Source organism: Chenopodium album, chromosome 22 (genome assembly GCF_948465745.1).
Source record: "Chenopodium album chromosome 22, dcCheAlbu1.1, whole genome shotgun sequence".
Lineage (NCBI taxonomy): Eukaryota > Viridiplantae > Streptophyta > Magnoliopsida > Caryophyllales > Amaranthaceae > Chenopodium > Chenopodium album.
In genome coordinates this window covers 5,849,948-5,875,613 of record NC_137855.1, presented here as the reverse complement: position 1 = coordinate 5,875,613, position 25,666 = coordinate 5,849,948, and the positions used below count along the sequence as shown (strand labels likewise).

The window sequence follows — 25,666 nt, the reverse complement described above, 5'->3', positions numbered from 1 at the left end:
TATAAAGTCAAAAGCTATTGTGAAGTGCGTTGTCCTAAGGCTTGATGCTTCTTATCCTGCCTAAAATCATGTGCACAATGTATCTTTATGTTTAACTTATAATAGTAACTTTATAAATGGTCATTTTTAAGCTGCACGTGTAGTTCTCTTTAGCTCTGTTATGACTAAGATGAGAACTAAAAAATTGAAACTTATTAAATATTGGCATCTTTAGCTTTTTGTTTTTTCCATGCTTTAGTTTGTTACAGCTAATAGGCTGTCATTTTATTTAAACAATTGTGCTAATTGAACTTTAGAGGCACAGTCCTGTGATCCGCTAAATGTGTTCCAAAAAATAATTCTCACAGTAGAGACTAATTGAACTATGCATGGAGCACACACTGCGTTACATATAGGCTTATTTAAGATAGCTTATTTCATAAGATATTTTAAGGTATGTAATTTCTGCAGCTTTACTAGTTTCAATATTTGTTTTGTAATCCGTTTTGATTATTGGTGTTTTGTGATCATTCTTGAATTGACTTCTGGGTGAAGGATTTGTATTAAGTTTAAGATCACTTCATAATATGAGGTTGGTTTGTTTGTTGCAGAGAAAGTTAAGATGAAGTTGGAAAGCAGGTTATTGATGCTCTGAGACAATCTATGAAAAACAAACCGCTGTTAGTTCCAATTGTCATGTTTCTTGTGAGCTTCAATGCAGAAATCACCAAAGAACAATTAATGAAATCTTGTTTCTATCCAGATGCTTCACTACTTGGTTTGGTAAGTATTTCTGAACTTAAGCTGTATTATGGTCCTTTAGTTTAGTGTATCCAATAATTCCATGACATTTAATTATGGTCCTTTGTTGTGAATTTTCAAAAAAAAAAAAAAAAAAAAAAAAAAAAAAAAATTCAGGTTACTTGTGTTATGGTCCTTTAGTTTAGTGTATCCAACAATTCCATGACATTTAATTATGGTCCTTTGCTAAGGATATTTGGATACTTTTGCCAAGTTACATAATATAATTTCAGGTTAAACAGACTTTACAAACCAGGGATACTAATTTTGAATTGAAAGGAACAAAACAATTTGATGAAATAGACCAAATTTTAAACCTAAATGCAAATGCTTCATTAGGAGCATCATTACAATAACAATTTCTAGTTCATTCACCTGTTCTTCATTGGGGGGATGATATCTAATGCTCATCTTTCTTGGTCATCCTTTTTATTTCCTCGATCAATTGGTCAAGATTTGAATATGAAGACCCCCCTTCACTTATGCTCTTCTTTGCTAAATGTGAGAGTTTAGACACTGATGTTCTCAGCTCGTCCTTCTTTCTCTCCATAAGATCTTTGATCATGCTCTCCACTATTTTTCTATCACAGGTATCCTTCATATCGAGGCCAATTTTCCAGACTTCACTGACAAATCTGCTGTCCACCAGATGATCAGCAAAGTAAGGCCAACAAAGCATTGGCACCCCAGCCACTATGCTTTCCAACACCGATCCCCTTCCACTATGGGTGAAGTACCCACCAACAGCTGGGTGAGCCAATACTTCTTCCTGTGGTGCCCAGCTCACTATGTATCCTCTCTCCTTGGTACCTTGCATGAGGTCATTATGGGCTGGACTTTCTGAGCCACTTCCTGTAATGATATCGGACTTTATGACCCATAGGAAGTACTTGTTACTCTGCACTAGTCCTGCCCAAAATTCCATCAGCTGGTCCTTTGTGAAGGTAGTAATTGTACCAAAACTTGCATAGACAACAGATTTGTCAGGCTTTTGGTCCAACCATGATATGCAACTTCGATCAACTTCCCACAAGTTGCTAGAGGAGGTGTTGGACAGTGTGGTTTCTTTTCGGTTGAGTCAATATTTTAAGTGAGCATGTAGTGGGCCTATGGTGTAAACATCTCTACAGTGCTCACGAATGAGGGAGAGTATCGGACCTTCCAGATCCTCAAATGTGTTGAGAATGAAGGTGTGGGCTTGCTTGATTCGTTGCATCTCGCTGTTGAATCGGTCGTGATGTCTACGGATGGCAGATATGTCTTTGTCTCGGCAGAAGCAGGGAAGGTCACGATACCGGAGGAAGCTATCCATCCCAGGTGCATTCTTTACTAGCTGATCCATATCTTCATCTATTATTGTTCATTGTAATTCATAGCAAGAAAATTATAGCCATTAGAAAGTTACCAAAAAAAGTTAATGAGGATTATGCTTTCTAAAATATTGTTCAGAGTATGTTCTACTATGCCAGGCATCTGTGATCAGTTACCATTGAATATACTACCTCCGTTTCATATTATTTGCAACGATTGACATAAAAAAGTAAAGAGGAAAAATGTCTAATCGTTGCAAATGATATGAAACGGAGGTAGTATATTAATGTTATAGTTTCATTTGGCTGCGTTACTTTAGTATGAATATCATATCTCATGGTGCTTGGTTGGACATAGTATCACTTCCAGTGTTGTGATTCCTAAGAGTTTCATTTTTGGGGAGTTGATTATTAGGGAAACTGTTATTACTTTGTTGAATTCACATATTAACAGATTGTTAGTTAGTTTATTTCTTTGTAATGTTTTTGAAATTAATACGTAGAATTAATTTTAATCAAACTTGAGCTTCTTTGTAATATATAGTACTTTCGTATGTTTTTAGTTGCAGCAAAGGAATTTTTTATGTCTTACAAATAATACCCTTTCATTGCAACGAAAAATTAATGGAGGTAGTATTCTTTCTCGGAAACAAACTAACTTCTTTATATCTCCTTGATAAACATTCAAACATGTTATAATTATGTCGACTGTATAGTATTTTTTAATCAATGTTTTATGCATTATTTGTTAAATGTATATCAATTTAGCTCAATACTTTATGTTTTTGGATTCTATTATGTAATTGCAACATTTTACGACTCTAAACTGCTTTAAAAAAGAGCATGTAGAGGTTATTTTTACCTTTGAAGGGTAATTCCCCTGCTTCAATTAGCTTTGGTAAACATTGAAGAGTCCAAATGAAGTTTGCACCAGGAATCATAAATGTAATCACCGGTAACTTTACCTCATTAGCTATATCATTAACAAAGCCCATCCATCCATCTAATATTAAACATGTAACTTCATCGTTTCCTACAAAAATGTCCTTCAGAAGGGGCTTAGCACTTGTTGCTAACCCCATAAACATTTCTCTCAACCAGGTTTTATCACCAGATCGTGGGTGGTCATCGGGAAGCCCATCAGGTACCGTCTTAAAGGTAAACCCGGGATAGCGGCCAAAACGAGCTTCGATGTCAGTGTACTGGGTAAGTCGTTTTTGGTTGTAGGTTGTGTTTAGGAAGGTTACCTTGAGATTTGCTAGGCATAAAATTTCTGCCAAGTCTAGCATTGGGGTTAAATGGCCTTGAAATGGGACTGGAAAGATTAATACATGAGGTACAGGATATGATTTGTGTTCCATTTTTGGTACTACTAACAATAATTTTGCTCTTGAAATTTAGATTGATGTATTTGCTATATCTAGTGCATAATATTATAAATACTAAGGCAGCTAACGCGCGCGATGCGCGCGGAGTGGCTTGTCCTTTCTTAATGTTTATATTAGGTTGTGTTTAAACTCTCCACGACATTGGGGTTTTAGAGAATAATTTGATAAATTAATGGAATGAGTATATTGGATTGTGTTTAAACTTTTTGTTTTTCCGGCAGAACTTTTCCACTTGTTTACAACTTCTCCTTAAAAACATTTACTTCCTCCGTTCTTTTTTACTTGACCCGCTTTGACTTTTACACTATTCATCACCCCTCCTTTGACCGTCTTTTGTGAATAATATATAAGAAAAAACATATTCATGTGGGATCTTTTTGAATTCGTCTTAAAAAATACTATCATAATATATAATTTTTATAATTTTTACTTATGGGGAATTCAAGTTATTGATCGTTAAAGTTTTGTATTGGCAAGCGTGATAAAAGAAACAGGTCAAGTAAAAAAGAACAGAGGAAGTATACAGTTATTCAACAATGCAATAATGCAAAAACATCTACAAACTTAATTAAGAATAGATTAAATATAATTAAAAAATCATAGAGCACATATTACATACAAATAGAAGTAATTTAACATTGCATATGCATATAATAATGGAAAAGTTTTTCGGAGCATTTACTATTTGCAAGTATATACTCTCACCCAACCTAGTAATTACTCTATATAAATTATATAGGATTACCTATATGAAACTAAAAAAAGAGAAACAGTTACACCCAACTCGCATAAACATTAACATTTAGGCAATCAGGGAAAATATAGTATCAGCTTGCATTTGCAACTTTCTTCCAAAAACGTGAATTTGGTTATGCGGTAGAAAAAATTTTATGCAGTCCCAATTATAGCCTTAAACCCTTGATAATTCCCTTGACTTCGTTCTTGCTTTTTTCCCTTTTCATCGTAGTTAGTTAGATTCCCTTTCTTCTTAGTACATCTACTTCGACAAAATCATCAAATCATTGGTCTCAATGTCATTTATATACAATTATGTGTATGTCGTTAATTTTGACCTTCGATCACAAAAAAAGAAATAACTTTTTGCTTGTGCGGTTGGTAAAGTTGTCATGCAATTAAACTATAACCTCCATTAAATATCAAAATTTTAAATTTCATGATTTCATTAACCTTTTAATTAATTTAATTAATTAAGTAGAAAGATTTTTCAAGCTCATCTATCTTGTAGAGTCATCTTTTTTATTTCAATCATAAGAGATGAACTTTAAAATTTACCTATAGCATAAATAAATAAATAAATAAAAAGTGCATAAATGTAAGGAGATAGAAAGCTCAACACTCATTATTACATTTGTACATGTGGAAGGACATAAATGTAAGAAATAGGACATAAATGTAAGAAATAACATATGAGGGTAAGAACATAAATAAACATTTTGAAGGGCATATAGGTCCATGCACTATTCATAAGCGCAATCTTCTACTTTTTATTAGGTAGGGATATAGTTGGATAGAATCATAGAAGAGTATTGTTCCCTCGAGAGAAACGCGGCATCCCAAGAACATCATGCAATTTTGTTGTTACTTTTGTCTATATATTGCTTCGTACTGAATCTGAGTGAATTCGAATGTGACATGGAAAACTTATTACATTTTATTCAAACAAACTTGGTCTTTTAGGCGCGCGTTCCTCGTTGCCTCGTTCCCTTTTGCCCTAAATTTTTGCTCCTCTTTTCTTCTTAGAGTGTCTTTTTTGTTATGCTCCATACTCTGTACGACCATAACATATAACGCTTTTATCCTATTAAAGATATTTTGGACCAACTATTATTCTCTCTTACTACCTCCGTTACATATTAGTTGTAACTTTGGGCAACTAATATTCCAAAGTTGCAACTAATATGTAACGGAGGTAGTATTAACTTTACACGATCAAAAATTAATAAAGTGAACATATATTTACGAGGCAAATATAAGGGGACGGAGGAAGTAGTAGAGAAGTAGAGATTATACTTCTTTCATATATAAACAAACTATCCTTTTAAAGAGTTTTGCTATATGAAGTCTTGACACTAGAAATTACACAAGATCAAATTTTGTTCAAATTATGTTCTATTTTTGTAATTGTATGTGACTATGTGAGTGACTTATAGGGTAAAATATGTAAAAGGATAGTGTCATGTGGCACCTAAACTTGTTTAGAGATGCTTCTTTATATGTATTAGTATTAGTATTAGTATTAATTTATGTTTCAAAAAAAAAAAAGTATTAGTATTAATTTAGATTTAATTACATACATTTTATACGGCTAACAATAATATAAGATAAAGTTATGTCACACTAAAAATGAGGGAAGCATAAGATAAGAATGTAACATTTCATATTTCTCGTGGGATCGATTCTCACCACCCGCCCTAAAAACGGTTTGTTTTGAGTCTTGACCAAATTACAATTGACAGCTAGTAAACTCTCTACCATCATTAGAAGAATGAAATCTAATTAATGTGCCTCTTTATTGGTCATCCCTTTTATTTCTTCTATTAAATGGTTAAGATTTGAATAAGATGATCCGCCTTCACTGATGCTCTTCTTTGCTAAGTTTGATATTGTACTCATTGACCCTTGTAGCTCGTCCTTCTTCCTTTCCATAAGATCATTAATCGTGTTCTTTACTATAGTTCTATCACATGTATCCTTCATATCTAGGCCAATCCTCGAGACTTCACTTACAAATCTGCTGTTCACTTGTTGATCACCAAAGTAAGGCCAACAAAGCATTGGCACACCAGCTACAATGCTCTCTAGTGTCGAGTTCCATCCACTATGTGTCATGAATCCACCAATGGCTCGATGAGCTAAAACTTCCTCCTGTGGTGCCCAACCTACCATGTATCCTCTTTCCTTGATCCCCTCTAAGAGGTCATCTTGAATTGGACTATTTATGTCACATTTTTTTATGAGATTGGGACTTACAACCCAAAGGAAATACTTCTTACTCTGGACTAGCCCAGCCCGAAGTTCTATCAGCTGATCCTTTGTGAGCATAGTTGAGCTACCAAAACTTACATAGACAACAGATTTGTCCGGCTTTTGGTCTAACCACGATATGCAACTTCGATCAACTTCCCACAGGCTACTAGAGGAGTTCTTGGACAATGTTGTTTCTTTTGGACTGAGTCTGTAATTTAGGTGAGCATGAAGTGGTCCTATGGTGTAGACCCTTGAGCAATGCGACCGAATGAGAGAAAGAAACGGGCCTTCCAATTCCTCAAATGTGTTAATTACGACGGACTGTGCTTCCTCAATTCCCTGTACCTCACTAGTGGACATGTCTCGGATATATTGTAAAGAAGATGTGTCTAGATTTCGGCAGTAACTAGGAAGGTCACGATAGCGAAAGAAGCTGCCAATCCCAGGTGCATTCTTTACTAGCTGATCCATTTTATCATCTGATAGAATGAAAATAAAGATTATCAGAAAGTTACATGATAAAATCAAAATGCCACCAAAATAATAAAAAATGAGGATAATGCTTTTTAGATGTTCTTAGAGTGATGTTCCTAGAACATATTTTAATTATCTAGCTAGGTTTATGTGGCTGCAACATTTGCCTAAGTAGACATAAAAATGGATGATTACTGCAACATCCTTCACTTTTTACACTTCCTGTGTATATATTTACGTCAACCAAACAACTACTTGTTGGTTAATATATCTAGAGAGCTAGGTAAGGATAGTAATTGTAGAAACTAGCTTTCTGCACATTGCTAAGTAGTGTATCTCAAACTCACCCTCATGAATACAGATGTTATATTATAGTAGTCTATTGCTCGCTCGATCCCATCCTGCCTGTGATCAGCTCTGTCATTGAGCCTCTATTACTTAATGACCCTGAAAAATTATGCATAGAGATGCATCCAGTGTGTGCCACTGAAGGGTATTTGAGTATTTCCCCTGCTTTAATGAATTTAGCTGTTTCTGCTGATCCAACCAAAATCTTTCTCAAAAAGTACCAAATCCTTTAATTAGCAGCCCGTCTTTGATCTCTCCAAGCTTAGGGTGTTCATTGGGCAATCTGTCTGGCATTGTCCTGAACCCGAGTCCTCGGTACAGGCAAAATGGGCTTTGATATATGTGTATCGTAATAGAGGTTGGTGTATGTGGGTTGTGTTTAATAGTGTTATCTTATAGTCTGCAAGACAAAGAAGTTCAGCTTAGTGTAGTGTAGCATTGGGTTTATATGGCCTATTAATAGGCAGTGAAATTATGAGTACATGAGGTGAAGGTGAAGAACTAATGAGGATGTTACATAGCCTAGCCTAATATTGAGACTAATGAGGGTTCATCTAAGAACTAGAATTTTTAGACTATTGTAAAAATACTTATATAATGCTGAAAATTCTGTAACAATTCACAATTTCACATGTAACTACAATACTTTCTTATTAGATCTAAACAATCTTTAATTTGGTGGTTAACTTACTTCGGTGGATTACGGGTGAGGGTAGAGGTTTTAGGTGTTTAATTTTTATATGGCCTTTGCTTTTTCCAATGACAAATTTTATTTATTAGATTTAGTTTCAGCATATTTAATTTCAAACAGGTAAGACTTATAGAGTTATCCCATTTCCTTAATTTGCTATTAACACAAATATACTTAACATTTATGCACCCACATAGATGTGGGGTTATGCAAATTATGGATGGGCATAAATCCGATCCAAAATTTAGGATATCCGATTAGCTTTTTATGTTCCGGATTGGATATAGAAAATTCCGGATAGCCTTTTAATATTTTCGAATATCCAAGATATCCAGTTTTTTAAAAATAGCATATTCAAGTTTTTTGGATCTGATTTTTGTGAATCTGAATGGCAAAAGGTAGTGCTTCTTACCTTTGAAGGGTATTTCCCCTGCTTCAATGAGGTCTGAAGTACATTTAATAGACCAAGTGAAGCATGCACTTCCAAACCTAACTGCAATAACTGGTACCTTTGCTTCCTTTGCTAAATCTCTAGCAAAGCCCATCCACCCATCCAATAAAAAACAAGTAACCTTATCTATTCCTGTTGCATTAACCAATATTTCCCTCAGTTCGGGTTTAGCACATGATGGCAATGCTTGTAGCATTTCTTTCAACCAATCACCACCCAATCGTGGATGGTCATTGGGATGGCCATCGGATATTGTCTTGAACCTGAACCCGGGATAGCGAGCAAAACGAGCTTCGATGTCAGTGTGCTTGGTAAGGCATTGCTGGTTATGGATTGTATTTAGGAAGGTTATCTTAATATTTGCAAGACATAATAGTTCAGCTAAATTTAGCATAGGGGTTACATGACCTTGTGCAGGAAATGGAAAGATTAGTACATGTGGTGCAAGTGAATGTTGATCCATATTTTGTTATCAAATTTCTGAATTCTGTTATTCTGATGATGATATGAAATGGCTGTGTTTTCTGGTTAATGAAATGATGTACTGCCTTAGAGGGAAACGTGGCCACATTACTCTGGGTTAATGTTATCTCTAATCTAATCTAAAAACAGTGATTCTCGTGTGAGCCACGTGTGTTTATATACAAAAAACAACAGTAATACGTATAATGTTGATGCTGCCTGGCTGGTAATGGTGGCAGCGGCAGTATCAACATGAAATGTTAGGCAGCAGTGGGCAGTGGCAGTGGCAGCGACAATGACGTGTTTTCATCCCCTTTGTTAGGTGCATGTACAAGTTTCGAAAATCCTTCGCTTCTCTGTAACCAGTTGTGGTAGCTGCTATCTCTGATTTTCAATTGCTTAGAGTTTGGAACAAATTGTTACTTGTAACACTTTGGGGAAATGTGGTATCATGCATGAATGCATTTTCCATGTAATCATCTAGGAACTGTATTGCCTACCATCTTAACATGACATTTACATTATATCTTTCGTTTATGCCCCGTATCATTTACGAGTTATTTAATTCGCCCAAAAAAAATTAAAATTACAGCGTAGAAAAGAAAAAAGGGCTGGTAACACATTTCCTATTTTACAACACTTAATTAAAAGCAGCACCTGTTAGTGGACCAACTCAACCAAAAGCTTAAGCTGATGGTTGAGGCCCAGGAATATGTACTCTATCACTGCCCCTCACATGAAAGGCCCTTTGGGCTTGAAATGTGGATGCAACACAGGCCCACCAATACCTGCTGCGAATTAATTCCACTTTAAAGGAGGGGTGGATGAGATTCGAACCCGTGACCTTTGTGTCACGCTGGCTCTTGATACCATGTTAGTGGACCAACTCAACCAAAAGCTTAAGCTGATGGTTGAGGCCCAGGAATATGTACTCTATCAGCACCAAAGTTGAGAACTGGAGAAAGTGATCCAAGATTGCGAGAACTCAGGCCTCAGTATGATGATTTCCTCTAAAGCTGTTACGATCCTCTCGTTGAGGCCATAAGAGGTGGCTCTTGACTGCGGATTTAATGATCCATTGCAAGGTATGGGACTTGAGTCCCACATCGGTCATATGGGGGGTTAATGTAGGATTTATATAGGACAATGGGCTCTCCTCCCTTTGAGGCTTTGAGCTAGCTTTTGGGGTGGCTCTCCTATTGTCCTGTATCAAAAGCTTCTTCTTTAATGGCGGTAAGTCTCTTTTCCCTTCTTTTCTTTCCCATTTTCGACTTTTCTCTTCTTCCCAAGATCGTAAATTGTTTTTAACTTCAATTACTGAACAATCCGAATTAGGGTTTTCGGATCTTAAATCCCCCCTTTTTTTATATAATCAAATGATTAATTTGCGCCCTCTTCCTTCTGTTATCTATTTCAATCAATTATTTACTGCTATTGTCAAATTGAAACGACTTCAACCTCATTCCACCATTATCTCTCTCTTCAAGCAGCTTGAATTGTATGGTATTAAACCCGATAAGCATTCTATTGGTATTCTAGCTAATTGCTACTGTCATTTGGGCAGACTTGATTTTGGGTTTTCTCTCCTTGGTAAAATGCTTAAGCTTGGGTATCCTATTGATTGTGTCATTTTTAACACTTTGATTAATGGCTATATTCACTGCGATAAGCTACCCCAAGCTGCTTCTTTCTTGAATAAAATTGTCAACCTTGGTTTCCAACCCGACGTAATTACGTGTAGTACTATTGTCAAAGGGCTTTGTAGGATTGGCGATAATGCATCTGCTCTCACTTTGCTTAAGAAAATGCAATCTGGATCTCATTCTAAGCCTGACATTGTTTTATACAACACTATTATTGATAGTCTTTGTAAGGACAGGTTGTTACAACAGGCCCTACATCTGTTCTCCTCTATGAAATCTGAGGGCATTAAACCCGATGTTGTCACTTATAATACTTTGATTCGAGGACTCCACAATTTTGGCTGTGGGGATGAGGCTCATCGTGTGTTGACTGAGATGTTAGAGAGCAACATAGCACCAGATGTTAAGACCTACAACATGCTGGTTGACATGTTTTGTAAAGATGGTTGTGTTGATCAAGCTCAGTCCATTCTAAGGCACATGATTGAGAAAGGTGTGACTCCTAACATCATTACTTATAATGCGTTACTGGATGGATATTGTTTGCGTGGTCAGATGGTAGATGCAGAGAACCTACTCAATCTCATGGTCGAAAATGGTTGGGATCCTGATATTGTCAGTCTAAATACTATGATTAATGGATATTGCAAGGCTAAAAACATTGGCAAGGCCCTAAACATATTCCAAGAGATGTCTCGGAAGGATATAACCCCTAGTGTTGTTACCTACAACACTCTTATCGATGGACTCTGCAAAGCCAATAGACTCCCACATGCGCGCAAGCTGTTCAAGGAAATGTTTGCTGCCGGAGTTACTCCAGATCTTGTCACCTATGCCTCCTTGCTTGACAGCCATTGCAAAAATGCACGGCTTGACGAGGCAGTGAAATTACTCGAAGATATGGAGAATAATGGTGTTATGCCAGATATTGTTATCTACAATATCCTAATAGACAACTTGTGTGAGACTGGACAGCTTGAAGATGCAGCAAAATTCTTCTCTGATCTCGTATCAAAGGGTCTGCAACCTGATATTAAAACATACAATATAATGGTCAAAGGTTTCTGCAAGAAAGGGCTCATGAATGAAGTTGCTCAAGTGTTGAGGATAATGGAGGAAGATGGTTGCCCCCCTAATGATCTAACCTATAATACAGTCATCAGAGGTTATATATCCGCTAATGACTTGTCAAATGCTTTACACTATCGCGATCTTATGGTTGGAAAAGGATTTGAAGTTGATGCACACATTTTCTCATTGTGTGTTGGCCTCTTGTCTTCTGATAACTTAAGTGACTCAAACAAGGACTTGCTTAAGAAGTTTCTCTTATGATAACTTGAGTTGATTTAGACACTTTCTCATTTTTTTTTTTATTAAGGGAAGTTGTGGAAATTGCTACAGCTATTTGAGGTTGATGATTTACGGAGTACTTGGTTGGATTCTAATGGGACGATGTGTGACAGTTGTCGGTCGTCAGACGACAGATGTGCTGCTCTACTCCACCATTTTTTCCGGCCACAAGGTTTTAGTCATAGCATTATAACAATTTCCAGAAATGCAATTTACTTTCTTAAAATTGCAAAATGTTAAATCGCAATTGCATATTTTAGTCGAATTTTATTGAGATATCATGGCTGATTTATGTCAAATACAAGAAATCTTCAGTTGCTTCATCATTTGTTAGGGTAACTTTGTTCAAATTAAATACACCATATTAGTATGTATTGTGGTCTGTTATTTTAGTAAGTTTGTTGTAGCCTATACATCCTCTTGTTACTGTATATTGAAGTATGATTTAGCTGAAGAAACTTTAGTCTAAATTACATAATACTGTATTATTCTGTTTAGTCTAATGGGTACCACAAAAACAATGTGATCAAACGGAGTGGATAGTAAACCAAACTAAAAACAATAGATGCCTATATTAAACACAACTACTGCGAAATACACGCAGAAGCTACATTTATGTACTGTATTAGCACAACAAATTGAATTAGTATACATACTAACTTTTTCATTATCAAATATCAATCACAGCTGCACTTTTACACAAGTTCACAAGTTTTAGTTTACAGAACAGGGGAATTCAGATCTGAACTTTGGTCAGCTCAACTATCTCCTTGAGATTAAAGGGGTGAGAATAAGATTTAGGGCCGTTAAAAGCCGCTAAAGCTAGGAGCCTGTGAACAGCTTCTGTTGGATGAAATGCATCCCAGAAAGCATATTGATTCCTGTTTGAACATGGTATTAATAAAGGAAGACACATTTTTTCTGCATTATTTCGCCCCACTCCACAGCATGCTCTCTCCAATTCTGTCAACCCTGCAATCCACATACGATTACCACCATTAGTAGTCCTAAGACAATTGAGTATACATGAGACGAATGTGAACTGAGGTCGGATTATTTTTAGGATATATTACTCCAATTTTGTTCTCCGTAACTTATAATGTCAGCGTTGGGAACCATCTAAGACCAGTTTCAAAGAAAGGGGATTTGCAGGCATTCTAGGATTTGCTTCCAATTAACATTTCTTACCAAATTGGGCAGGATGATCAAGTATATCCGTCAGAGCCTGGAAAGTATCCCCAAAAATAAAAGTTGCATTTGGGTGGGTGACATTAAATTGATCAACCAAGGTTCTTAGCCTTGTATTGAACATTTGAACCACATCATTGCTGAAGGTAACACATTTATCAGCAGGCAGTTGAGCCGCTGTTTTCTGAGAAGGGGTGCAGCCAATTGGCCCTACTCCAGCTAAGAAGAACAGCCTTAGACCTTGATCGTATAGTGCCTGTGTAGAAGGTGAGACGGTGTTAATGGCAATGTTCACATGTACCCTTATTTCTTAGAATTACATTGTGAAGCAACTCAAGTAGTCCTGCTGTCTAAGAAAGGTTTGAGTTACATTATGCAAAACAAACACATTAATACTTCAACTACTATAATGAGTAACTCATAGTTCACACTCGAGGATCCATTAGCACCCTATTTCATATCTTTGTGATATTTTAGGAATTTGTGTTGATAGGTAATTTTGGTGTAACCTTAGAAGGCATGGATGATTATGATAGTACCCGAGTGTATAACGGATATTTTACAATTTGTCTTACCTGAATTTGCTTTGTGTATTGGTTGATGACAATATCAGCATAATTTTCAGGCTTGAATTTAGATTGACTTGGGTAAGTTGGATTGAGGTAATTGTTTACATAGTCATTGCTTCCTAGTATAACCACTGCCAAAGCCTTTGTAAGGTATTGTTGCAACTCCGTCTCATTCATATGATTTTGCAACTGTGTTTTGGTTATTCCGAAATTCCGAGCCTGTAGACTGAAGCTAAACCTTTCTCCCTGTCACAATTTACACTTATCATGAGACTTTACAAAGGAAATAAGACCAAATTAGAGGGAAAACATGTCAAAAATGATAGTGATCAAATGATATTACGCGTCTAAAATAATTTTAATAGAAAATGTATTTTTTTTTTTTATTAATAATGACCGTCTTTAATTTGTTTTTTCAGAGCGGCCTAAACTTAAATCAATATATTAAAGGACGAGATACCTCAAAAAAAAAAAAAAAAAAAAAAAAAAAAAAAAAAAAAAAAAAAAAATTATTAAAGGACGATATTTGAAATTCTTATGCTTGAGATTCTAAAGATTAAGAGGAGAAAATTTACCAAGGCTTGTCCACTTTCTTCAAGAATTCCCCCAGCAGCTGAGGCGTAATTTACACCATACATGATATCTCTATCAGTGGAGAAAGGATTTGCAAAGGGTGGTAAATAGGGAAGTCCTAGCGATTCAGCTGCATACACAAATTAGTTCTTGTTATAAATAAAAAATAAAAAATAAAAAATAAAAATTAATTTCAGCATACACAAATTAGTTCATAAATTATGAATTTATGACATGTTAAAAAAAATTAAAAGAAAAAAAAAATTATTTTCTAGTATGGATGGGTGTATATAAATTAATAGGGTCAAACCAATCCCTATCATAAAAAAAAAATTAAAAAAATGGTGTTTAGAGAGCCGCAAGGATGAGTGATGAGAAACGATCTCAAAATTACTTTAAAAAAAAAAAAAAAATCCCTATATTAGCATGGCTGTGTGCCAACCATCCTAGGGAATAGGCCACACGTTGTGCCATGCTACCTTAAAAACCAAATCAATCTACATTTGTTATAACTCATTTTATGTCTTGTTTTTCTTAAAAAAAATCTAATTCAAACTCATTCACGCATTACAAATTAAAGTAAAAAAAATAAATTCATAAATAGAAAAGAGATTAATGAATTTACAGAGGAAGTCGATTATGGTTTTCCCGTTGGTAAATCTTCCGGTAGGGCCTTGATAAAAATCAACTCCGTAAGGGTAGAAGTTTGCTTTAGCTTGGGCGTTCAAGTAGTTGTTGTTTCCATTGTCAACAAGTGAATCTCCAAAGACGTACATTGCTGTAAATTGTTGAGCACTTGATGCCAATCTAGCATGTAAGAATGCATATATTAGAACTATAAGATTAATAATTCTCAATCTCTTGAGTATTCTCGTCAAGCATAAATTCTTCATGATAATATAATGTTAAGGTATATTTTTGGTTCTTTATTTTTGTTACTTGTTAAGGTATACGATCTACGAAGAAGTATATAAAGCCTACGTAAAATGTTGTAAGAAAGCATATACGCGTTAGTTACTTAGTTTAGATGCACAATTTGTTTGCAAAGTTTGTTAACTTGTGGCCTTTATTCCCAAATTTCCTCTTTGATGCCATATTTTTATGCATGGTTTTTCCTTTTCATTTCCCTTTTAGTATGACTTCTAGGCTTGGGTAATGGAGGTAAAGCCTACGTAATTTTTTTTTTTTTCTATTTTTTTTAGAAAACATATTTATGTTGAAATAAACTTAATTATGCAATAATTCATCTTCATAGTACAACTGTACGACTGAGATAATCTCGTATTTTATTTTATTTGTGACAAATGATTGTTAATGTAAATAAAAATTCTTAATACTTCTCATAGAAATATTAGCATTAGATTATTTTGGAGAATTACTTTACTCAATTCAAAGTTGAGATTAATATAAGAAAACACATACGGAGTACTATTTGAATCATAAATTTAAATTAATGTGCTTACATAGAATTGAATTAATTTACTCGTATTAAATTTAAATAGTCTCAATTTTAATATTGTGTTACCTTGTACTCCATAAATTGTAAGAAATTTTTTTACTTGTGACTATACAACTAGGAGCTCACATAACTTAACTTTTTCAATTCCAAACACATGACTATGCTCAAAATTAACAAAATGTAAGCTAAGGGTATCACACCAACTTGTTTTGTTTGGTAACGAAAAATCATGTTATTCTCCTAGCAAGTAAACTTCAAGCATAATTATCATGAATAAAAGGATGAAAGTTGTGGGCCATGACAGACAAATCCAGAGGCTAAGTATGGATCAATATACATACTTTGAAAGCATTGTTAATGGTTGTGATCATAATTCATGGAAAAAGGATGTGTACATAATATGCCTTGCCTTTTTCCACGAAATATACTCAACAGTCGAGATGCTTACGTTTCCTTGATTTAATTACCTACTTATTAGTACTTACAGTTACTGTGATGAGAATCTACACAACTAATTAACTTATGAATTTATCTAATTTGAAAGATATTTATATTAACTTTAGTACTTTGTATTATACAAAGTATTCTACTCCCTCCGTCCCCTTTTAATGATCTCTTATAGGTATTTTTCACGGGAATTAATAAACACAAATAAGAATAGTAATAGTACATTGAAAAAGTAAATTGACATTGAGTATGCAAAATAGTAGAGAGAAAAGTAATAATAGTACATGGGAAAGTAAATTTGTACAAATATTGTTGCAAATTGGAGGGAATTTTGGTAAAAAAAATTAATATTAATGGTTGTTGGAAAAGGCAAATGGGATAAACATTTTGGGACTAAAATTTGCCCATAAGAGACTATCATTGGGGGACGGAAGGAGTATTATGGAGTACTTATATAAAAGTTGGGGGTAGATTAAGTTTTTATTGTAGTTAGTGGGGTTTGATCTGAGGACAATTACTTTTGTTGGTGAAAGTAGGGCGTTGAATTTTTAATTATTTTCACAGAAGTTGAAAGGGACCCATAACATAATAAAAGAATATATCTAACACTACGTGTCAATCATCAAACTATGTGAACTAAATAGGGACGGTTCTATAAGATGTGTAAATTAAATTAGGACAGAGGTAGTAAGTCTTGTTTGAACTTATTTATTCTGAAATGAATGAAAAAAAGATAAACAAAATAGTGTTTTAAAGACTTAAACTACTATATACTATTCACATACTCTATAACACATACTACGTAAGTTAGTTCAAGAATAATTGATGTACCTTATGTCAAAAAAAGAATAATTGATGTACCTACCCATTTGGATAGTAGATTAAGGGTGTATTTTATTCATTTGATTTCACTAAATTAAAATTTATATTTAGCCGTAATTGTCTAATTGAGCATAGGTAGTCCTTAATTAAGTTATTATTTTCAATAAAAAAAAAGATATTAACCTTTCATAGTTCGTTTCATTTGTATCATTATTGTATGGAACTATGGACTATTGGGCTTAAGCCGCTTAACCCTTGGTTGGTAAATTTCTAGTTTTATGATTGCAATTTTTTTATTGATTGAAAAGCTCAATTTCTAGATCTAAATTATGCATGCAGTGAAGATTAGGTAGTGAACGTGAGGAATTAAGGAATATAATTAGTTAAAGTGCTACATAATTGTATATACATGCATGAAAGTGGAATTGTGAATCACATGCATATCAAGACGTTTCATGTGAAAGAAGTTAAAGAGATTAGAGAAATGAATTTTTGCAAGCAATGTGGCATGAAAATGCATGACTCATTAATAAGGATCGATGCATATGAATTGATATGAGTTTATAGATAGTGGACCATATGAATTGTGCGTATAAATTCATGTTTATGTCAAACTCTTGTTTTTATAAAGCTACATTGAGAAAAAAATATGTGAGATGATATAAAACACACCAAATAAATATTAGGAAAATTTCATATTTGCTACCAGCAAAAAAATCCTTTTTCACATTTGCTACCCCTTTAATTTTTTATTTTATATTACTACCACCCAAACACACTAACTGTTATAATCACTACCACTTGACTTACACCGTTAGTATTTCCGTTACCACCACCCAACCACCGTCCAGCCACCACTCCTTCCCACCCACCAGCTACCAATCCGCCGCAACCACCACTTACCGTCCAGCCCAGCCACCAAGCCACTGCCATAGTCGCCTGAGCCCAATAACCTGCTGCCCGCGACTCCAACCACCCTGATTGTCGGCGCCGGCGTCGCATTCCCAGCCCCTCGAAAACCCGATCAGCCCCTCTCTCCCCTCGAAACCCACCTCAATCTCAGCCCCTCTCCCCTCGAAAACCTCCGTCGATCCCGGCCCCTCTCTCCCCTACCCTCGTCGATCCCAGCCCCTCTCACCCCTCGAAACCACCGTCGATCTCAGCCCCTCTCCCCTCGAAACCCCCGTCGATCCCAGCCCATCTCCCCTCGAAACCCAATCCAGTCGTTCCTCGTCCCCCGTTCCCTTTTCTGGCCGCGATGAAGGATTTCCCTGCCAACAAAAACCACCCTAAGCGACGGTGGGGAAGGGGGATTAGGGTGGTTTCGGGCAGGGGGATTAGGGTGGTTTCGGGCAGGGGGATTAGGGTTAGGATTGTCGGTTTTGGGTGGGGAAGGGGAGGGGTCCGATTCCGACCCGAATCGCCGGCGCCGGCCGCAGGTTTGGGCGCTGGCCGCCGGCAGGGGGAGGGGGGAGGGTGGATGACGGGGAGGGCTAGGGTTTTTTGGGTGGTTTTTTCATTTTATATTTATTTATTTATTTATTATTTAAATTTTTTTTTAATTTTTTAATTTTTTTTAAATAAACTTAACGGAAATTCCGTTAAGTGGTAGTGATTATGAAAGTTAGTGTGTTTCGGTGGTAGTAAAATAAAATAAAATTTTAAAGGGGTAGCAAATGTGAAATTTTTCTAAATATTACAGTATAAGAAAAAAAAAAGGATCTTTTCATAATACTAGTGGCTCGCCCCAAACATTGAGGTTTACAAGCTAATTGATACAACACGATGAATTTTGGCCTAAATCTTGACGTGACACATTGGCTTCCACAGCCCGGCCTGGTGGTGTACACTAAATACCGGGAAAGCATTGTGCCATTGTAGTTGTTGAAGGGGCCAGGGACGGGTAGTGAGGATACTAAGTTAACCTAACTTCATCCCCTTTGACTCTATTCTTTAACGCTTTCCCTTCACACATCAACTAATTCACAAACTTCGTACTTCCGCTATTTTTTAATAGTTGCAACACTTTTCTTTTCACACTTGCCTATGCATGTTTTGAATCGTTAATATATTTGATACCAATATGTAAAAATTATAAATTTTAGATATTAAAATTGTATTAATCGAGACGAATCTAACAACATCTCACATGACTATTTTATTTATATAGAAATTGTCAAAATGAAACACATGAATAGTGTAAAAGTCAAACTACTGTTGCGAGTATTAAAAAAAAATAGAGGAAGTACTTAGGGGCCGTTTGGTTCGCACGAGGGAATCGAAATGGAATGAACAAAGGGAAAGGAGAAGAATGGAATGAAAATACCTAAAATTTGTCATGTTGTTTGTTTTAACACAAAGGGAAACAATCCCACTAGTCCCACCACCACACAACCACCTAAGTCAAATTGCTTTCCACCTTTTCAGCCACCAAAATACTCACCGCACCTCCCCACCATTATTTGCCGCCATTGGCCAACCTTCCCCCGTCCCTCGTCGACCCCCAGCGGAGGTTGTCCCTCCCCCAAAAACCTCCTTAGCCCAGAAAACCCTAGCGCCGCTGAAAAACCTCGACACTCCCTGTGAAACCCGTCGAACGGCCCTCCCCCGAGGGTCGTTCAGCCGTTTAACAGTGAAGAGGATGGGTTGTTTAGGTTTTTCGATGGTTGTGGAGGCTAGGGGAAGGAGCGGCGAACGTCGAGGAAGAGGCGGCGAATGTCGGTAGAGCAGTGGAGGTGCGACCGGGTGGTGGCTAGGTGTGGGTGTGGGTGTGGTGGTGGAGGGGTGGTTAAGGAAAGGGAATGGAAAAGTCTAAGAGGGGTAGGGAATGAAGTTAGAAAGATTTGGGGTAATGAAGAGGGTAAAGGGAATGAAAGAAAGTGCTTAACAAACAACAATAAAGGGAATCAGGGCAGTTGATTCCCATTCCCTTTGTTGAATACCCCCAACCAAACGACCCCTTAGTGATTTATTTTAGTTATTGACCTATAAGGAAACGTTTACAACATCATAGTCCAATGACTCAAATACTTAATTTAGATTGAAAAAATAGATGCCAATGTGCTGCCATGTTGCTCCTGAAGACCCATTTTTCGGACTACTAAACAGTTGGAAAACCAAAATATGCTTACACAACTTATCAAATATCAGTCCATTAAATATTGCACCTACCAATATAAGCACAAAATTTTGTCTGTGGTAAGTACGTTTATTCATACAATATACTATGTGTCTATGTACTTTTCTCTGAAAAAATGAATAAAAATCACACGGAGTAACAATTACTCACTCTATTTTTAAATAGTTGCTCCATTTTTCTTTTGCGGCCGTTTTTAAATACTTGCTCCATTTTCTTATTTGAAAAGCTTTTACAATACTTAATTAATTTCTCTCACCTAGTGGACTCAACATATATTCTCTGTCCTTTAATTCTCTCCACTACTTTTGTCTTTTACATTTTTTTATTATTCAACCAACCTCACTACCACTATATTTTATTACTTTCTCCAATTTTTCCTAAAACTCCGCGCATGGAGAAATGGAGCAAGTATTTAAAAACGAAGGGAGTACATCACATTAAACTAATAACTTTTTTTTTTTTTTTTTTTTTTTTGTGTGTGGGTATACAATTTTCTAATTTTCATTTTTCTAAATTTATCTCAACTTATTCAAGCTTATTCCAATTTATCAAATTAATTGATCAAATCAATTGAACAAATCCTAAGTAGATAAGGCTGTTTGGGATTTTGGGTTTGGGGGAGTAAGGGTGTGTCTATTAACCTGATTTTCATTGATGTAAACTTAACTTAACTTATCTGAACTTACTTGAACTTATCTGAACTTATTAAAACTTATTTTAGTTGTAAATTGTACTTGGATAACTCTTATCAAAACTTATTAAATCTGAACTAAACTTATCTGAATTATTACACCTAAAATAAGTGAAATTAGGGTGAATATAACAGACCATAAGAGCACACTACCACTTAAATAACCTCAAGGGGAATTAATCCACATATTCCACGAAGGTTGAAACTTGAAAGATACAATCATTATAACTAAGGGTCTGTTCACATTTACTGAACTGATGAATTGAACTGAACTGATTCACTACACCAAAAACTAGATTAGAGATCGCAAAATATAGAACGGTTATTAAAGGTAGGCGTTCTCCAGAAGAATATAGATCGTTTTAATATAAGAGGCATTCTGTATGTTAATACATATAGAACGGTTAGCATAGTTAACCGTTCTGTATTTCAATTTACTCAAATAATTAAAAATAATAATTATTTATTATAGATGATATAGAACGGTAATCTTGACAACCGTTTTGTATTATATTAATTAATATTTATTTTTAATTAGGAGGAAATTATATACGTACATACATAGTAATAATTTACCCATGTTTTAAAAATAAAAAAAAATAAAAAAAAAAAAACCGAAATTTCCGTCAAATTTTTTTTACCCAAAATACTTAAAGGGAAAATTGAAGCGCTCATCACTTTCACTTTCATCAAAAAGTGAAACCTCTTTCTCATAAAAAAAAGTGAAACCTTCATCAAACCTCCAAAGCAAATCCTTCATCAGCCGCTTACTACACCGCCGCTCCACGTCTACAGTACCGCACCTGTCTGCTGAGCCACCAGTAAATTGAGGTAGGCTTGATTTTTTTTTTTTTTTGGTTCGAATTTTTCTTATGGTAGAGTAATTAGATTCTGATAATTGTCAATCTAATTGCATGAATCATTCGAATTATGGAGGAAACAGAAGTAAATTCGTAGAATTCGAATTTTAGGTGATTGAAAAAACCTTCAAAGTTCTTGTTTTTGGGATAAATTCATCAATGGTTTGTATATAAATATTTTAGTCGAATTATCGTATTAAGTTCAATCAAATTACCCTTAATTTTGTCGAATTTACTCAACGAATTCCTGGGGTTTTGATTCGATTTTTTTGCTCGAAATTGCTCGAATTTGTTCAATTTTTTGCTCGAATTTGCTAGAATTTGCCCATAATCGAATTTGTTCGAATTAATGCTCGAATTCTTGGGGTTTCTTAGGGGTTTTTTTGTTGTTTTGCTCGAAATTGGGGGTTTGTAAACCTGAATTTATTCCGATTATGGGTGTTGTCAATATTGCAGTTTGATTGTTGAATTTGTGGGGGTTTTTTGGTCGAATTTCTGGGGTTTTTGGGTCAATTTTTGGGTTGAATATCCTTGAAGATATGAAACATGTCAAGGAATTAACTTAGTTGGGTTTTTGTTCTGATGCTGGACATATTAGTCCTGGCATTCGTGCAAATTAGAAAGTCTGAATAGTTGTGATGTTTTATTAGTGACTCACAACTTGAAAGTAAAAAATTCCATTCGAAATTAGAAATAGCTAACTTGTTTTGACAAAAAAATATGTGTAGCAGTATGTTTGAAATCTGATATATACTTTTAATTTGAAGGATCCTGGGTATTAAAGTTTCTCTCTTGGTTTTTTGTTTGATGACTTTCACTCTTTATTTCTCTCTTGGTTTTTTGTCTGATACTCTGATTGTGTTGGCCCTTAGCTATCTGGAATTTTGTACGCCCTCTGTCTACTAAAATTTGCATACTTGATAAGCCTCTTCTCATGGCTTTTGCATTACTCGCCTTTCACTTAAGTGATCCTTGAGATTTTGTCTGCAATTATTTTGTTTGTCAAAGTGATCCTTTCTCTTATGGTTTTCCTTTTCCTATTAGGAAGTATGTGCTGCTTGCTGCAGAAAAGATAAAAAACACATCTCATTGGGAAGTTGTTGTTGAGGTGGAAGAGTTTTATGTCAAGGAGGGTGCAAATCATCTTAATGGCGGCTTATTTGTAGGGAAAACACTTATTTATGCTGATCTAAATCATATTATCTTGAGGATCACCCCCAAATATGAATTTGAAGCCAAGGAAAAAACTGTTTTGGTTTCATCTCACATTGATACTGTTTTCTCAACGTACGTATGTGATTATAATATCTTATACTGTTGTTTTGACTTTTCACTGTCTTTGTATTTGTGAATTGTGACAAGCTTCTGAAGAAGAGTTTAGTAATATACTTGGACCTGTGTATGCCTTTCTGATGGACTGGAGCTTGGACCTGTGTTTCATGTCTTTAAAGGATTGGATGGAGTTAATCTGACGCTATTAAATTATATATATGAAGTATATTTTGATGGCTTTCGTCATATCTAGAAATATTTTGTTAATATAATTATACAGAAATTTATATTGCACGTATACAGGATCATGGATTTTCTTACAGGATATATGTACAAGATACAAAACAGGAATACAACAAATACATGTCTAAAATGAATTACAAAAATAATACAGATTATTAATAAAATACAGGATTAATACAATACGAATTATAAATACGTAAAAGGGTAATTCGAATAATTATGGCTAGATTTTTTTTTAAAAAAAAAAAATTAAAGAACTGTTATCTAACTTAACCGTTCTCTATTGTAATGCAATATAGAACGGTTAAGTGGCCTAAACCGTTCTTTATTCCTTCCTTGGTGTACGAATTTAAGAAGGGAAAAGAGAACGGTTGTGACTAACGACCGTTCTCTATTTGTTATTATATAAAACGCCTAAACGACCCGTTCTCTATACTTTATACATCGCTTAGCAGAAGAACGCCCCTAAGGCGATCTATAAAGCCTATTCTAACAGTTCTCTAAGGCCTTTTTTGTTGTAGTGATTGGAGCTGAACTCTAGACTGAACTGAACTGATTGGAGCTGAACTGAACTGAACACTATGTTTTATGAGAGAAGGAAATTAGGAGCTGAACTAAACTGATTGAAGTTGAACTGAACTAATTGGAGTTGAAATGAACTGAACTGAACTAAACTAAACTGAATTAAGTAAATGTGAAAAGACCCTAAATTACATTTAAACTTGTAACTTTTCATACTATTCATAAATTTTGCTTTGACTAATATTTGTATTTTGTGGATAGATCACTTATATGGACATTTTTTTTTTCAAGAATTTGGAATCCTTCATTGTTAGGTTAGTTACGATGTACATAATTCAATTTTACATATGTTTTAATAGTTTAAGTAAATATATTTTCGATTAAATTTTTTACATTGATAAAAGTGATAACAGAATCATGCTATCTAATTTAGAACCGAGGAAGTATGCCTTTTCCATTCTTTTTGTAAGGGTGAAGTTGAGTTTCTTGATTGCTGGTGCAACCTTATATTTTAGAGCAAGTTAGAGCAACCTTATATTAAATTATTATTATTATTTTTTTTTGAAAGCAAGTTAAAGCAACCTTATTTTTAGTTATATATAAATAAGAAAATTAGAGTTATTAATGACCTGACAATCCTGACCCGACCCGAATGACCTGACCCATGACCCGAAAATGACTCAAACCCGAACTAACCCGACCCAAAATGAAGTTGACCCGAACGTGACCCGATGCCCAAAATTACCCGACCCGAAGTGACCCAAAACCCCAAGGGACCCGAACCGATTTTAATCCGAATCGATCCGACCAAAACTGAGCTAACCCGAAGTGGCCCGACTCAAAGTAACCTGATTCATGAAGTGAATAAGGTGAAATGGTTAATTACTTAGTCTAGGGCTTCTTTCTTTCCTAATAAATAATAGGTACTCACGTTTTTTTTTCATGAACAATTTTACTTTATTTTTCCAACTATTTTTTGTTTGTAAATTTATTTTGGTGACCCGACACAAACTTGGCTTGAACCGAATTGACCTGACCTGAATTGACTTGACCCAAAATTGACCCAGAAATTCGTCCTAAAAATTGACCCGACTTGATCTGAACTTGACCCGAAGTGTTGACCCAAATTTGACCCGACTCGACTCGAACTGACCCGAATTGACCTAACTCGAATCCGACCCGAACGACCCGTTTGCTAGGTTAAAGTTTTATATTGAGAATCGTGATAAAGTAAACGAGTAAAGGGAAAAAAAAACAAGGCCTTGTTTGATTGGCTAAATATTTTGTAGGAAGTCAAAATTCCCGGGAATTTCATTTTCAACCTCTTGTTTGATTGACACAAAAAATAAAAATGGGGGCAATGAAAATTCATGGGAATTTTAAATTCACACAAAACATGGGAATTTACTTACCTTATCCCTACTTGGTAAGTTGAAATTCTGATGGGAATTCACTTCCTCCATTCTTAACTAACAAATTTTTTGAATTCTCATGATTTTAATGATAGAATTTATTTCCCACAAATTTAAATTTCATGAAAATTTGCACTTCCCTAATAAATCAAACTACTCCTGAATGAAGTAGGTGAATAGTAAAAAATTTTCCAAAAAAATAAAATAAAAGTATATTCCTAAAAAGCGGGTCCCATGCATGTATAGTAACCCAATAGTCTAGAAAGTACTCAAACTCTACTCGTAGTAATTAACTTTAAAAAAATTCCCTTAAAAAGAATAATACTCCGTAATAACTTAACAAATACAATTACTATACAATTACTATACAATGTACATATAAAACGGCATTAGATGCGCAACTTTTTCCATATTTATTGAATTAACCTTCTCCAATTCACCATCAACCACCTTTAATTTTCCATCTTTACTTTAATTATTTTCTCTCTCCTCTTCATCATATATCATCATCATATCATAACCATCTTTACTTTTTCCATATCATAACCCGCCTAAGCAAAAATATAACCATCCATAAGTTGAAT

At 35.1% G+C, this 25,666-nt stretch overlaps 3 protein-coding genes and 2 pseudogenes across 3 annotated transcripts; 1 reads left to right on the top strand and 4 right to left on the bottom strand.

The window, feature by feature from the left end:
• Positions 1-1,180: 1,180 nt before the first annotated feature.
• On the bottom strand, positions 1,181-2,650 carry LOC145605393 (7-deoxyloganetic acid glucosyltransferase pseudogene; annotated as a pseudogene).
• A 261-nt stretch (positions 2,651-2,911) lies between these two features.
• On the bottom strand, positions 2,912-3,451 carry LOC145606296 (7-deoxyloganetic acid glucosyltransferase pseudogene; annotated as a pseudogene).
• A 2,405-nt stretch (positions 3,452-5,856) lies between these two features.
• Positions 5,857-8,900, bottom strand: LOC145604889 (7-deoxyloganetic acid glucosyltransferase-like). Its single transcript, XM_081660874.1, has 2 exons — positions 8,392-8,900; positions 5,857-6,945 (listed from the first exon to the last, which is right to left on the bottom strand). Exons 1-2 carry the CDS (start codon positions 8,891-8,893, stop codon positions 5,996-5,998), a joined length of 1,452 nt encoding a protein of 483 aa, XP_081517000.1. The 5' UTR covers positions 8,894-8,900; the 3' UTR covers positions 5,857-5,995.
• A 1,220-nt stretch (positions 8,901-10,120) lies between these two features.
• LOC145605817 (uncharacterized) lies at positions 10,121-12,057 on the top strand. Its single transcript, XM_081661880.1, has one exon. It carries the CDS (start codon positions 10,269-10,271, stop codon positions 11,865-11,867), a length of 1,599 nt encoding a protein of 532 aa, XP_081518006.1. The 5' UTR covers positions 10,121-10,268; the 3' UTR covers positions 11,868-12,057.
• A 400-nt stretch (positions 12,058-12,457) lies between these two features.
• Positions 12,458-15,108, bottom strand: LOC145606033 (GDSL esterase/lipase At5g08460-like). Its single transcript, XM_081662097.1, has 5 exons — positions 14,841-15,108; positions 14,218-14,345; positions 13,649-13,888; positions 13,074-13,329; positions 12,458-12,857 (listed from the first exon to the last, which is right to left on the bottom strand). Exons 1-5 carry the CDS (start codon positions 15,106-15,108, stop codon positions 12,622-12,624), a joined length of 1,128 nt encoding a protein of 375 aa, XP_081518223.1. The 3' UTR covers positions 12,458-12,621.
• Positions 15,109-25,666: the final 10,558 nt, after the last annotated feature.